Source organism: Rhincodon typus, chromosome 11 (assembly GCF_021869965.1).
Source record: "Rhincodon typus isolate 14 chromosome 11, sRhiTyp1.1, whole genome shotgun sequence".
Classification (NCBI taxonomy): Eukaryota; Metazoa; Chordata; class Chondrichthyes; order Orectolobiformes; family Rhincodontidae; genus Rhincodon; species Rhincodon typus.
Genome location: NC_063342.1, coordinates 55,684,652 through 55,698,890, shown reverse-complemented (window position 1 = coordinate 55,698,890; position 14,239 = coordinate 55,684,652). Strand labels below are relative to the sequence as shown.

The 14,239-nt window shown below is 45.1% G+C and overlaps 1 protein-coding gene across 1 annotated transcript in view; it reads left to right on the top strand.

Moving 5' to 3' along the window:
- The window catches only part of LOC109927725 (cilia and flagella-associated protein 47-like), a 413,667-nt gene that overhangs the window by 343,663 nt on the left and 55,765 nt on the right, over positions 1 to 14,239 (top strand). The window contains exons 56-57 of the mRNA XM_048603110.1: positions 2,562 to 2,718; positions 6,965 to 7,060. Coding sequence (XP_048459067.1) covers positions 2,562 to 2,718; positions 6,965 to 7,060 — 253 coding nt within the window. The remainder of the gene's footprint in view (positions 1 to 2,561; positions 2,719 to 6,964; positions 7,061 to 14,239) is intronic.

The following is a 14,239-nucleotide window of genomic DNA, read 5'->3' as shown; positions in this document are numbered from 1 at the left end:
CCCACCCTATTACAGCTTCCCTATCTCCCCCTCCCTCAGCCTGCTGAAGTCTTCCCATCTCACACCAGGTTTATTCATGACTCTCCCTGTTTGACCCCTTCTACGGTTGTGTTATCTCAGCTGTGCCTGCTTGCCACACTATCCATCTCCCCAGAGCCCCTTGTACTTTTCATGTCTTTCTCCTGCCCCATTGTTGTCTCCCTGTGTCCCCAAAGATCACTTGTGCCAACTTGATGTTCCATGCTAGTTCCCTTGTGGTCCCACAGTCTCCCTGCCTTCCCCACCCTTATCTGCCTTCCGGAGGGACCACTGTCTCCACGACTCCCTCGTCCGCTCCACACTCCCCACTAGTCTCAACACCACCGTCACCTTTCCCTGCAACCGCAGGAGGTGCTACACCTGCCCCTACACCTCCCCCCTCACCTCCATCCTAGGCCCCAAAAAAACCTTCCACATCAGACAGATGTTCACCTGCACATCCGCTAATGTGGTCTATTGTATCCGCTGTTCCTGATGTGGCCTCCTCTACATCGGTGAGACCAAGCAGAGGCTCGGAGACCGTTTTGTAGAGCACCTACACTCGGTTCGCGACAAATGACAACACCTCCCAGTCGCGAACCACTTCAACTCCCCCTCCCACTCCCTGGATGACGTGTCCACCCTGGGCCTCCTCCAGTGTCACAACGACGCTACCCGGAAACTGGAAGAGCAGCATCTCATATTCCGCCTTGGAAGCTGACAACCCAATGGTCTCAATGTGGACTTTACTAGCTTCAAAATCTCCCCATCCCCAACCTCATCCCAAGACCAACCCTCCCTCTCATTCCCGCCTCCTTGACCTGTCCGCCTTCTCTCCCACCTATCAGTTCCTCCCACCTCACTGACCAATCCCCACCATTACCTACCTGCTATCACCATCCCACCTACCTTTCCCAGCCCAACCCCCCCCTCCCTATTTATTTAAGAGCCCCTTTCCCCTCCCCCATTTCTGAAGAAGGGTCCCAACCTGAAATGTCAGCTTTCCTGCTCCTCTGATGCTGCCTGACCTGCTGTGGTCCTCTAGCTCCACACCTTGTTATCTCAGACTCCAGCATCGGCAGTTCTTACTATCTCCCTGCCCCATTGTTCCCCCAAGTTCCTTTTCAGTCTTCTTGTGTTCCCACAGATCCCTTGTGGCTCCACCATGTGTTCCCACCAATCCCCTTTTGGGGTTCCATCTTATTGCAGACCCTGTAGCCACCTCCATCTTCTCTTTCCTTACAATCTTTGTTAAAAAAAAGGCCGTTGAAGGGACAAAATGCAACACTGCATCACCCCACATGACGTTGGCACAAAGGCCATTCCTCGCTCCTGGACATCATCCTTGCCAGCACCCAGGACCTTGTTGTCAAAGGGACCTCACTTCCTGCCCAAGTTACATGGTTTCTCTTCTGCATTTAGTTATGGTCCAGCCTGTGATTGGAGATCTGACTCCTTACCCTTTCCTCTGGGGACTTTTGGAGTTGGATCTGCTCATGCCCCATGTATTTTGATCATTGATGGCTTAGTTTAGAGGCAACTCTCACCTACGTGTCCCAAAGAATATAGCTTCCTATAGTGTTTCTTTGATAGAATTGAAGAAAGCTGGGATCATGTCTCACCTTCTGGCATACATTGAAGTGGACCTTAAGGAAGCAGACTGGTTAGCCTTCTTTGAAGAGCCAGTAACATCCATAATAGTGTTTCGTAGCCCACTAATGCCCTTCCAGTTTCAGATTTTGATGTGATGCTTGTCAGTGTTATTATGAACTTGTAATATAAGGAATGCAACTGCAATTTTGTGCACAGTAGGCTCTGACAAGCAGAAAGGTGATAATGACTAGGTATTGTGTTTTAGTGGTGTCAATAGATGGTTTAACATTGCTCAAGAGACCAAGGACACGTCTCTTTTTCTTTATTTTCAAAATATTGTCATGGGACCTTGTATGTTCATCAAAGAAAGTAAATGAGGTCTTGGCTTAACATCTCATCCAACAGATGTTACCTCCAAGTGTCTGAACTCCTGTGGTACTGCAGTGGAGTGTCAGGTTAAAATTTTTTCTTGTCACCAGAGTGGGACTTAAATCCACAATCTCCAGATTCTGAGGCACTTGAACCACAGCTGACACCAAGCAAATATGATAAGTGCATTGGATTCGTACCCACACTTATTCTGTCCACCCATGTAGAATGCGTGTGGAATTGAAATGCAGTCAAGTGGCTTTCCTCAGTGCCCATACTCGACAGGAAAATTTACCCAAATCGTTCAGACAATGAACATCTTAACTTGTTAATTTTAATGAAAGAGGAAACAAAGTCTAATTTAGTTCTCTGTGCGGATTTCTTTCATTTCATTGGCCAATTGCTAACATGACTTATTTAAAAAAGGAAGTTTGGAGCTTCCAATCTGCTTCCTTTTGAGCATTATGAATCACAAATTACACATGGCTTGAAACTTTTGCTCTAAGTCAGTGAACTGTTATTACTGAGATAAATATTTGTGTGTGTCTTATGTGGCTAACAGTCTTGCACTTTTTCAACAGTTCGAAGAGTGGACATTTCATCTGTCAGGAGTAGGCTTGCTTCCCCAGCAGATGGACCCTGTCAGTGTCAGTGCATGTGTCAACTCTCATGCGTCAGTTATTGTGCCCTTTGAGAACCCAACAAATGAGTTCCTTCTGGTGGATGTTGTGATGACAGGTGATGACCTCAATTTAGAGCATTGTTTGTTTTATTAAATTGAATGTTCTTTGATGTTAAGGTAATTTTCTAATGCTTTTAGCCTAAAACTAATAGCTGAGCACATTTTTAAGATATGTGAGCTTGCCAAACATGCTAGAGCTAAATATTAAATATTTCACGCTCTTAAATACTTTAATTTTTTTTTCAAATAGGTTAATAATTTTAGGCCATGTCTTCTAGTCTCCAGATCATCAACCAAAGGTACATATCGGATCATTTGGAGGTCCTGATGCATGAACACATTTGTGGGGGAGAGGGTTACCCAGCAAATTTGAACTTCAGTCAGCAATTCCCTTCTCCCCAAGACCTTCTCCTTGAATTTCTGTGTTACAATTGAAGAATTTAGAAAGTTTTACATTACTTACCTGCAAAGTTCCTGAGGAATGTAGTACTTGGGAGCACGCTGCATATCCCTGATCTGCTTGTGCTCTAATCCCAGTTTCTTATCTAACCCCACAACTCTTGACTCCCTTACCTGCCAAAGATCTCTCTAACTCAGCCTTGAATAAGTCAAACGACCCAGCTAGCACTGTTAAAAACCTAAAGAATGGCCGTTGATGCTGTAAATCAGGAACAAAAACAGAAGTTGCTGGTAAAGCTCATCCGGTCTGGTGGCATCTGTGAAGAAAAATCAGAGTAACATTTCGGGTCTGGTGACCCTTCCTCAGAACTTCCTGAGATCATACATTGTTACTCTGATAAACTTCAACAATTCAGTTCCGCCCCTTATGGTTACTGGTCATGTCTGTTGCCTGCAGGCTACGAGAGGCCAAGCTGTGTGCATTTTCATCTCCGTAATACCATAAATTGCTTGAATTAACTTCACCTTTCCAAATAACTTCAATCCCAATCAAGCAATGCAGTGCTTCAGAAAGCCAACCGCATAAAATAGGCAGGTACCTGGTGAGTGGCACTCTTTCCTTTCTCTGTCTTGGGGTATGTATGGCTTTATACAATGATTATAGTCACTTGTATTATCACTTCTCCAAGTACAGCGACAGGTCCAAGGAGACCAAGGTATGCTGTCTCCCTGGGCCATTGCCAAGTGCAAAAAGTACAGAACAAACAAGGGAGAGGGTACAGCTTATATCTGAACAGCACTGGTAGTCTGGCTGAGTGGTTGAAGGTGCTAGGTTTAAGCTTCAGTCTCTATCAAATTGTAGGCTCAAATCCCACCACACTCTCAAGCGGGTAAGGTGTATGGCATTTTTGCCTTCATTGGTCAGGGCACTAATCATAAAAGTTGGCAAGTTATGCTGCAACTTTATCAGGCTTTGGTCAGTCCACATTTGGAGCGCAGCGTGCAGTGCTAGTTGTTGCATGAAAGGAAGGATGAGGACATTTTGGAGAGGGTGCAGAATAGGTTTACCAGGATGTTGCATAGATTGGAGTGGATTATTTATAAGGCGAGGTTAGACAAACTGGTACGTTTTCCCTCGAGCATTGGAGGCTGAGGGGTGACCTGAGGGGAGGCAAAGATAGGAATCTCTTTCCCAGCACAGAAAAATCAAATACTAGGGGCCATAGGTAAAAATTGAGAGGGGGTAAGTTTAAAGGAGATGTATGAGGAAAGTTTATTTTACACAGAGGGTAGTAGGTGCCTGGAACACACCGCCAAGGGAGGCGGTAGAAGCAGATACATTAGCAAAGTTTAAGAGGCATTTAGACAGACACATGAAGAGGCAGTGAATAGATGGGATGCAGACAATGTGCAGACAGGTGTGATTAGGTTAGAGTAGTATCATGGTCGGCAGAGACATGGTGGGCCAAAGGGCCTGATTCTGTGCTGTACTGTTCTGTAATTCTATGTTTTTCTTTTAAGTAATCACTTAAGGGGCTCTTGGGGTGAATGGTAGATTTGTGACCTGGAAGCCAGGTAATTGGGACCCGAATGGACCTTCTCACTGAGGACTTAACTGCTGAGGTGGTGAGAGGGGGGAAAGTATTTCTCCAGGGCCAACTTGTCTAATTATTTGTCATTGTCACCATCTCCCCTGCCAACTTAAGGGAGGGGAAATTTGCATCTTCTGTTTTCGAAGATTCACCAGTTTATTAATTGCTTCTTAGATGCTGGGGCTTAGTACATTGGGCTTTGCTGTCATTGAAGGATTTCCACAAGGACAGTTTGAAATCAATTGCACTCACTTAGCAATCGGCTTGCTCTATTCGCAACCAGCAATCTTCATGAATTGGAATCTTCTACTCCATGGTGTGCAAATCATCTGTGAACACATCAGCAGGATAATACAGGCATGCACACGTTATTAGGGCCTTGATGCCTACATTGGGTGGTACAGTGGGATCTGGCTGCCGTGGTGCACGAATCACAAAGAATTAGTATGCAAGTACAGCAAGTGATTAGGAAGGCGAGTGGACTGTGGGTATTTATGACACAGAGAATGGGATATATAGATCAGTCACAGAGCCTCAATTATTTAGAACATAGAACATAGAACATTACAGCACAGTACAGGCCCTTTGGCCCACGATGTTGGGCCAAACTTTTACCCTAAACCTAAGATCTATTGAACCTCCACCCCTACCTTATACTATCATCCATATGCCTATCTAATTGCCGCTTAAATGCCCCGAATGAGGCCGACTCCACTACCCTCTCCGGCAATGCATTCCACCCCTACCACTCTCTGAGTAAAGAACCTACCTCTGATGTCTCCCCTATATCTACCTCCACTCACTTTAAAACTATGCCCCCTCGCAATAGCTACCTCCACCCAAGAAAAAGCTATTTACTATCTATATCAATGACGTGGAGGAGGAAACACAGTTTAATGTTTCTAAATCTGTTGATGATACAAAAATAGGTGGGAGAGCTTGACACAATGATGACATAAATCTGCAAAGGATCTTCAGTAGGTGGTGGGGTTAGAGTCAGGGCTGTGCGTGTGAAGTACCTGAGAGTAGATGGTGGCACTTATCCTGTGGAGAGCAGAAGGTCATTGACCGTCTTGCACTGCTAGGCATCCCTTTTTATTTAGGATGTAGAACTGACTTGTCCTGCAATTTCTGTCAAGACTGGCTGTGTCAGTCAACTTGGCTCCTTTGGTGACCAGCAAGGAACAGGGCAGCTACCCCTCTCTGCCATCCCATACACCAACACCTCCAACCTTTGCCCTGGAAGCTTGGATCAAGCTTGGTTTTTCTCCTAAAATATTTCAAGCTCGAGCACCAGTGTGTGCAGGGTTTGTGGCGTGCAACTGGGATTTAAAAAGGGTGACAGAGGGCTGGAAGGTTTCGCTGGTGACAAGCATTTTTGTCTCATTCACCATGATGTTCCTTGAGAAATGTGTTTCGCATCTCAGTGGCATAAATAATGAGGTCAAAAGCAGAAAATTGTGTGAGAATGTTTTTCCCAAGCCATGATGGACTAAATGTCACAAAACTCACTTGCCCCCATGCATCAATTACAAATGGGAAAATCTAGCCCTTTGTTCCAATTATATAATTGCGAGGTACTGAAAGGTAGGTTATGCCTGTGGGATGCTGCTGTGATATGTTGCTAATGACTTCAGAAGAGGTTGCACATAAAGAAAATTGCTGACAGAAATCTCTCATAAATAGGATATTTAAATGTGCTGATGTTCAGTTATAACAATAATAGACAATTTGAAAATCCTTGGTAAGAAGAAAGAATGACTATCAAAATTGCACATAGGACTGAGTACACTTCATTCTGAATCATCTTTTTCAGTTCTCTGCCCAAAGACAGGTCCGACTCTCAAAATTGCAACAATGGCAAGGAGTGGAGGGTGGAAGGGGTCCCAAATTGACCCCAGTTGGAATACCTAATTTAGAAATACAAAAAAAAAATCATTTGTACAGAAGCATATTTGAAAAATAGCCATTTCTGTTTTTAAATTGACAATATTGCAGAAATGCTTATGCTATATTCATATTCAATCATTGAAAAATGGTTTGCGCGTGTGTTTTCAATTGGACCAAATATCTCACATCTTTGTGTACTAAGTGTTTGGAAGATTGTCGAATAACTAGTTTTCTTTTCTTTCTAAATAAAGGGTTCTGTCTAGAATTCTGACTTTCATTGTAAAATGTTCCACTGTATGCTAATTTTCTGCTCATTTTGATGTGATATGAGGGAAGAAAATACATTAGTGTCATTGATTCTTTTCTTTGACATGACGGTGAATCGTAAAAGCTTTTTAATCTCAAATCTTCATTTGTTCAGATAATGAACAGGTCACGCACCATCAATGTCCTTCAGACCTGCTACAATGCTCTAACAAAGAGACTGTTTTCTATATTCCACTGAAGCAAAATCAAGGTAATAAATGGCCAAGTCTTCCAATAACAGAGCAAATATTGTAATTTTCAGATCTACATTTGTTTCATACATGGCATCTGAAATTATTTAATTGTGTGTCTATTTTTTAAGTATGAGCACTTTAGTAACAACCTTTAATGTGAAGTTATAATATTGAAAAAGAAAATTATATGCAAATTGAAGTCATCTGCTAATTTTGGATTTTTAAAACATTTTTGAGTGTTTAGCTTTGTCGCTGGCTGGCCAGCATTTCTTGCCCATTCCTAGTTGCCCTTGAGAAGGTGGTGGTGAGCTGCCTTCTTGAACCGCTGCAGTCCACCAGCTGTAGGTTGACCCACAATGCCATTAGGGAGGGAATTCCAGGATTTTGACCCAGCAACAGTGAATGAACGATGATATATTTCCAAGTCAGGATGGTGAGTGGCTTGGAGGGGAACTTGGAGGTTGTGGTGTTTCCATATGTCTGCTGCACTTGTCCTTCTAGATGGAAGTGGTCACGGGTTTGGAAGATGCTGTCTGAGGATCTTTAGTGAATTTCTGCAGTGCATTTTGTAGATCATACACACTACTGTGATTGAGCGTCGGTGGTGGAGGGAGCAGATACTTGCGGATATAATGCCAATCAAGTGGGCTGCTTTGTCCTGGATGATGTAAAGCTTCTTGAGTGTTGTTGAAGCTGCACTCATCCAGGCAAGTGGGGAGTATTCCAACACACTCCTGATTTGTGCCTTGTAGTTGGTGGACTTTGAGGCTTTGAGGAGTCAGGAGGTGAGTTACTCGCTGCAGTATTCCTAGCTTCTGACCTGCTCTTGTAGCTACTGTGTTTGTGTGGTGAGTCCAGTTGAGTTTCTGGTCAATGATAATCCCCAGGATGTTGATAATAGGTGATTCAGCGAAGGTAACACAATTGAATGTCAAGGGACGGTGGTTAGATTGTCTCTCATTGATGATGGTCATCGCCTGGCATTTGTGTGTCGCAAATGTCACTTGCCACTTGCCACCCCAAGCCTGGATATTGCCCAGATCTTGTTGCATTTGAATACGGGCTGCTTCAGTATCTGAGGAGTTGCGGATGGTGCTGAACATTGTGCAATCATTGGTGAACATCCCCACTTCTGACCTTATGATGGAGGGAAGGTCATTGATGGAGCAGCTGAAGATGGTTGGGCTGAGGACACTAACCTGAAGAACTCCTGCAGTGATGTCCTGGAGCTGAGATGATTGACCTCCAAGAACCACGACCATCTTCCTATGTGGCAGATATGACTCTAACCACTGGAGAGTTTACCCCATGACACCCATTGAATCCAGTTTTGCTAGGGTTGCTTGATGCCACACTCCGTCAAATGCAGCCTTGCTGTCAAGGGTTGCCACTGTCACCTGACCTCTGGAATCCAGCTCTTTTGTCTTTGTTTGAACCAAGGCTGTAATGAGATCAGGAGCTGAGTGGCCTTAGCGGAACCCAAACTGGGTGTCACTGAGCAGGTTATTGCTGATCAGGTGCTGCTTGATAGCACTGTTGACGACACCTTCCATCACTTTACTGATGATTGAGAGTAGACTGATGGGGCACTAATTAGCCGAGTTGGATTTGTCCTGCTTTTTGTGTACAGGACATACTTGGGCAATTTTCTACATTGCCTGGTAGATGCCAGTGTTGCAACTGTACTGGACCAGCTTGGCTAGGGGTTCAGCAAGTTCCAAGGCACAAGTCTTCGGTACTATTGCTGGAACGTTGTCAGGGCCTGTAGCCTTTGCGGTATCCAATGTCTCCAACCATTTCTTGCTACCCCGTGGAATGAATCGAATTGGCTGAAGACTGGTATCTGGACGAGGCCGAGATGGATCATCTACTCAGCACTTCTGGCTGAAGACTGCTGCAAATGCTTCAGCCTTATCTTTTGTACTGATGTGCTGGGCTCTTCCATCATTGAGGGTGGGAATATTTGTGGAGCCTCCACCTCCGGTGAGTTGTTTAATTGTCCACCATGTGGCAGGACTACAGGGCTTAGATCTGATCTGTTAGTTGCGGGATTGCTTAACTCTGCCTATCACTTGCTGCTTTTGCTGTTTGGCATGCAAGTAGTCCTCTTTGGTGGCTTCACCAGGTTGATACCTCATCTTCAGATATGCCTGGTGCCGCTCCTGCCATGCCCTCCTGAACTCTCCATTGAACCCCGGTTGATCCCCTGTCTTGATGGTAATGGTTGAGTGGGGGATATGCTGGGCCATGAGGTTATAGATTGTGCTGGAGTACAGTTCTGCTGCTGTTGATGGCCCACAGCGCCTCATGGATACCCATTCTTGAGTTGCTAGATCTGTGCGAAGTCTGTCCCATTTAGCACGGTGATAGTGCCACACAACATGATGGAGGTTATTCTGAATGTGAAGGCGGGACTTCGTCTCCACAAGGACAGTGCGATGGCCATTCTTACTGATACTGTAATGGACATATGCAACTGCAGCTGGTAAATTGGTAAGGATGAGGTCAAGAATGTTTTTCCCTCTTGTTGGTTCCCTCACCACCTGCCGCAGACCCAGTCTAGCAGCTATGTCCTTTAGGACCCGACCCAGTACTGCTGCCGAGCCACTCTTGGTGGTGGACATTGAAATCCCCCACCCAGAGTACATTTTGTGCCCTTGCCATCCTCAGTGCTTCCTCTAAGTGTTGTCCAACATGGAGGAGTACTGATTCATCAGCTGGGGGAGGACGGTATGTGGTAATCAGCAGGACGTTTCCTTGTCCATGTTTAATCTGAAGCCATGAGACTTCATGGGGTCCGGAGTCAATGTTGAGGACACCTAGAGCAACACCCACCCAACTGTACACCACTGTGCTGCCATGTCTGCTGGGTCTGTCCTGCCGGTGGGACAGGACATATCCAGGGATGGTGATGGTGGTGTCTGGGACATTGTCTGTAAGGTATGATTCTGTGAGTATGTCTGTGTCAGGCTGTTGCTTGACTCGTCTGTGAGACAACTCTCCCAATTTTGACACTAACCCTCAGGTGTTAGTGAGGAGGACTCTGCAGAGTCAACAGGGCTGTTTTTGCCTTTGTCTTTTCCGGTGCCTATGTCGATGCCAGGTGATCCATCTGGTTGCATTTCTTTGAGACTTTGTGGTGAGTGTTTGTTGCATTGTCACATTTTACACAGATTTTGATTATAATTGTTTTGTTGGTATAATGTACCATATCAAATCTGATTCTGTAGAATGGCAGGGCAATCTTACGGGATGAACATCCTACCTTTGCTTGTATTTCTTCTGCTCTTCTGTTCAAAAGAAACATGAACTGGAGTGCATATGTTAATTATTACAGTGCTATACTACTTTGAATGAATGTGTACTTTCCTAAGGCCAACTAACGTTTGAATTGTCCAAATTTCAATGTGTTATTGGTCTACTAAACTTTAAAATTATTGCTAAGATTCTTTGATAAAGTTTGTGATCTTGCATAATGGTATAAACATGAGTACAACAACAAGTGTTCATGTAACACCTTTCACATAGTAAAACACCCAAAGGTGCTTCTTAGAATTGTTACCAAACAAAATTTGGTAGTGAGCTGTATCGGGAGATGTTCAAGTAGATGATTAAAAGCTCAGTCAACAAGGCAGATTTTGGGGAATACTCTAAAGAAGTATAGAGATCTATAGAAATTTAGGAAAGGAATTCCAGAGTTAGGTCCTTGACAATGAAACTGCATAGCGACCGCTGGTGGAACAATTAAAGCTGGGCATGACATAAACCTAGTTTTGGTTTTGATAATCTGAAGGATAATGTTCTCATGTTCTTTTGGGATTGGAGAGAAATTTTGCACAGTACATTTTCCCTTTATTGGATTTTGGATTTTCCAACTTTCTCAGGAAATTACATGGCTGTAGGGATGGTTTTGAGGTTGGCAGGTGAGGGCGTGAGTAGCAGAGTGATCAACAAAGTCAGGGTAGGGAAGAAGTGTTTAGCAATGATGGTCCAGCTGGAAGAACACAGCAAGCCAGGCATCATCTGGAGGAAGGGAGAAGACAACATTTTGGGTATTACTCTTCTTCAGGACTGGATGTGGGGGTTGGGGGAGCTGCAGATAAAGGGTGGGGGGAAGGTTAGTGGAATGGTGGTGATAGGTGGTTACTGGCAGTAGGTTGGTCAATGGGAGGAATGAATCTGGTTGGTAGCTGGAAGGGAGGGTTGGTAGGTGGAATGGAAGCGAGGAGGCAGGGCTGAAAATGGAGCCAGGGATGGGTGGGAAGATTATTTGAAATTAGAGAACTCAATGTTAAGTCCTCCAGGCTGTAGGGTGCCCAGGCGGAAGATAAGGAGTTGTTCCTCCAAATTGCGTTCCGAGTCGCTGCGACACTGGAGGAAGTGGGGTAGACATGTTGGAAGTGGAAGGTTAGGCTGGCCGTTTCAGGCCAGGCGAAGATGCTGGGCAAAATGGTCACCTAGTCTACGTTTGCTCTCACTGATGTAGAGAAGACTATGTCTGGACCACTGGATGCAGTAGACTAGGTTGGAGGAGATACAGGTGAAGTTGTGTCTCACCTGGAAAGTCTGTTTAGGGCCCTGGATGGAGGTGAGGGAGGTGGTGTATGGGCAGGTGTTGCATTTTTTTATGGTTACAGGGCAAGGTACCAGGGGTGGGGGTGGGGGGGGTGGGGGGGAGGGGGGGTGGGGGGGTTGGGCAGGGGGTGTGGCGCGAACTAAGGAGTGGCGAAGGGAATGGTCCTTGCAGTAGGTAGAGAGGGGTGGGGAGTGGAAAATGTTCTGGGTGGTGGGGTCTAATTGGAGTTGGTGGAAGTGTTTGAGAATGATACGTTGGATGTGGAGGCTAGTGGGTTGGTAAGTGAGGACAAGGGGGCCCCTATCTTTAAAATGTTTGCGGGAGTGGGGTTTGAGTGATATAAAGCTGTGGAGTGGGGAATGGAGGAGGTTGGGTGCAGGGCTGTTTGGGTGACAGGGGTGGGAGGTGGGGGGAGTTGAAAGAATGTTGTTTGAAATAGCAGGATATCCGGGATGCTTGGGAGTGGAATGTCTCCTTGTCAGAGCAGATGCAACGGAGACGGAGGAATTGGGAAAACAGGATGGAGTTTTTGCAGGATTCAGGATGGGAGGAGCTGTATTCCAGGTAGCTATGGGAGTCTGTGGTTTTATAGTAAATGTCAGTCTGTAAACTGTTGCCGGAAATGGAAATGGAAAGAAAGGGGAGGGAACTGTCTGAGATAGACCGAGTGAATTTGAGGTCTGGGTGGAAATTGTTAGCAGAGTTGATGAACTTCTCCAGTTCAGCCTGGGTGCAGGATGCAGCACCGATGCAGTCATCGATGTAACAGTGGAAGAGTTGGGGAACAGTACCGGTGTACGTACTGAAGAGGGACTATTCGACATAACTGACAAAGAGGCAGGTATAGCTGGGGACCATACGAGTGCCCATGGCAACCCCCTGATTTGGAGAAAGTGGGAAGAATTGAAAGAAAAGTTATTAAGGATGAGGACTAATTTGGCGAGGCAGAGGAGGGTTTTGGTGGTGGGGGGACTGGATGGGTCTGTTGGAGAGGAAGAAACTGAGGGCCTGCAGGCCATCCTTGTGAGGTCGGGACATGTATAGGGTTTGCATATCCATAGTAAAGATGAAGTGCTGGGGGCCAGGGAGCTGGACGTTTCCGAAGAGGTGGAGGGCATTGTTTATGTCTTGGATGTAGGTGGGGAGTGCCTCCATATTTATTCTCTCTCTCTCTTGCTCTCTTTCTCTCTCTCTCACTCTGGCTCTGTCTCTCGCTCTCTCTCTCTTGCTCTCTCTCTCTCTCTCGCTCTCTCTCTCTCTTTTCCCCCCCCCTAACAACCTCAGTCCAGGCACTCCCCACCTACATCTGGGACACTCTTTGTCAGTTATGTCAAACAGTCTCTCTTCAGTACGTACACCAGTACTGTTCCCCAACTCCTCCGCCATTACATCGATGACTGCATCGGTGCTGCATCAACTCCCACCACCCCACCGCCCCCCAACTCCGGCTCTGACTGTCCATCCTCAGTCTCCTTCAGTGTTACAGTGAATCAGAATGCAAATTGGAGGAACAACACCTTATCTTTTGCCAGGGCATGCTACAGCCCAGAGGACTTAATATTGAGTTCTCTAATTTCAAATAACCTTCCCACCCATCCCCTGGCTCCCTTTCTGGCCCCACCTCCTCCCTTCCATTCCACCTACTGGCCCTCCCTTCCAGCTACCAACCAGATTCATCCCTCCCATTGACCAACCAGGTCATACCTACTACTGGTGTTCACCTATTACCGCCATTCTGCTACCTTCCACAACTCCCACCCTTTATATGCAGCTCCCCCGAACCCCACATCCAATCGCGGAAGGATAATACCCAAAATGTTGACTTATCCTTTCCTCCAGATGCTGTGTGGATTGCTGTGTTCTTCCTGCCTCCTGTTTGTCTACCTTGGATTCCAGCATCTGCAGTTTTTTTTGGCTTGAATGGAATAGGCTTGATTGGCCAGCAGACATTTTCCTGGCTATCATCTTTGTAACTTCATGAGGAATGGCAATGAATGTTTAATGTCAAGAATTTCTGTTTTGTATGCATTGAACGTATGAGTATGCTAATTTCAGAAAAAATTGGATTTTGTGGGAAAGAGTGTAGGATCTTTGCTGATTGATGATGGTTTCCTTGTGTGTACTTCATTATGTGATCTTGACATCAATATCAAAGAATTCAGTGGCCATTTGTTACAGTGTTGGAATCTGAACTTGTGTATTCTGAAAATTAGGGAAAACAGTACACAGAATGAATGAAATAAGAGCAAATGAAGCAAACGGACATTGAGAGAAAATAAACAAGAAAAGTATAAGTATAGGTTTCCTTGCCAAAACATTTCCTGTACACATTGAATTGAATAATGCCAACAAAAAATGTAAGTAGTTAAATTGTGTCCATATTTATTTTTCCCAAAAATGGATAGAGATGAAGACTTTAATAAGTTGTCAGAATTTGGAAGGAAAAAAGATAAATGGTATGCAATATAGCTTAAATGTTATTTTTGATGTTTTGGACCAGATTTCTGGTCTGCTGGGAATCGCTTTTTCTGCTTGACTATGTGCAAAAACATTCGAAGACAGGTACTTTACAACATAGCTTACGTCTTTGTGAATTTCAGATCTGACGTCTGGTCAGAAC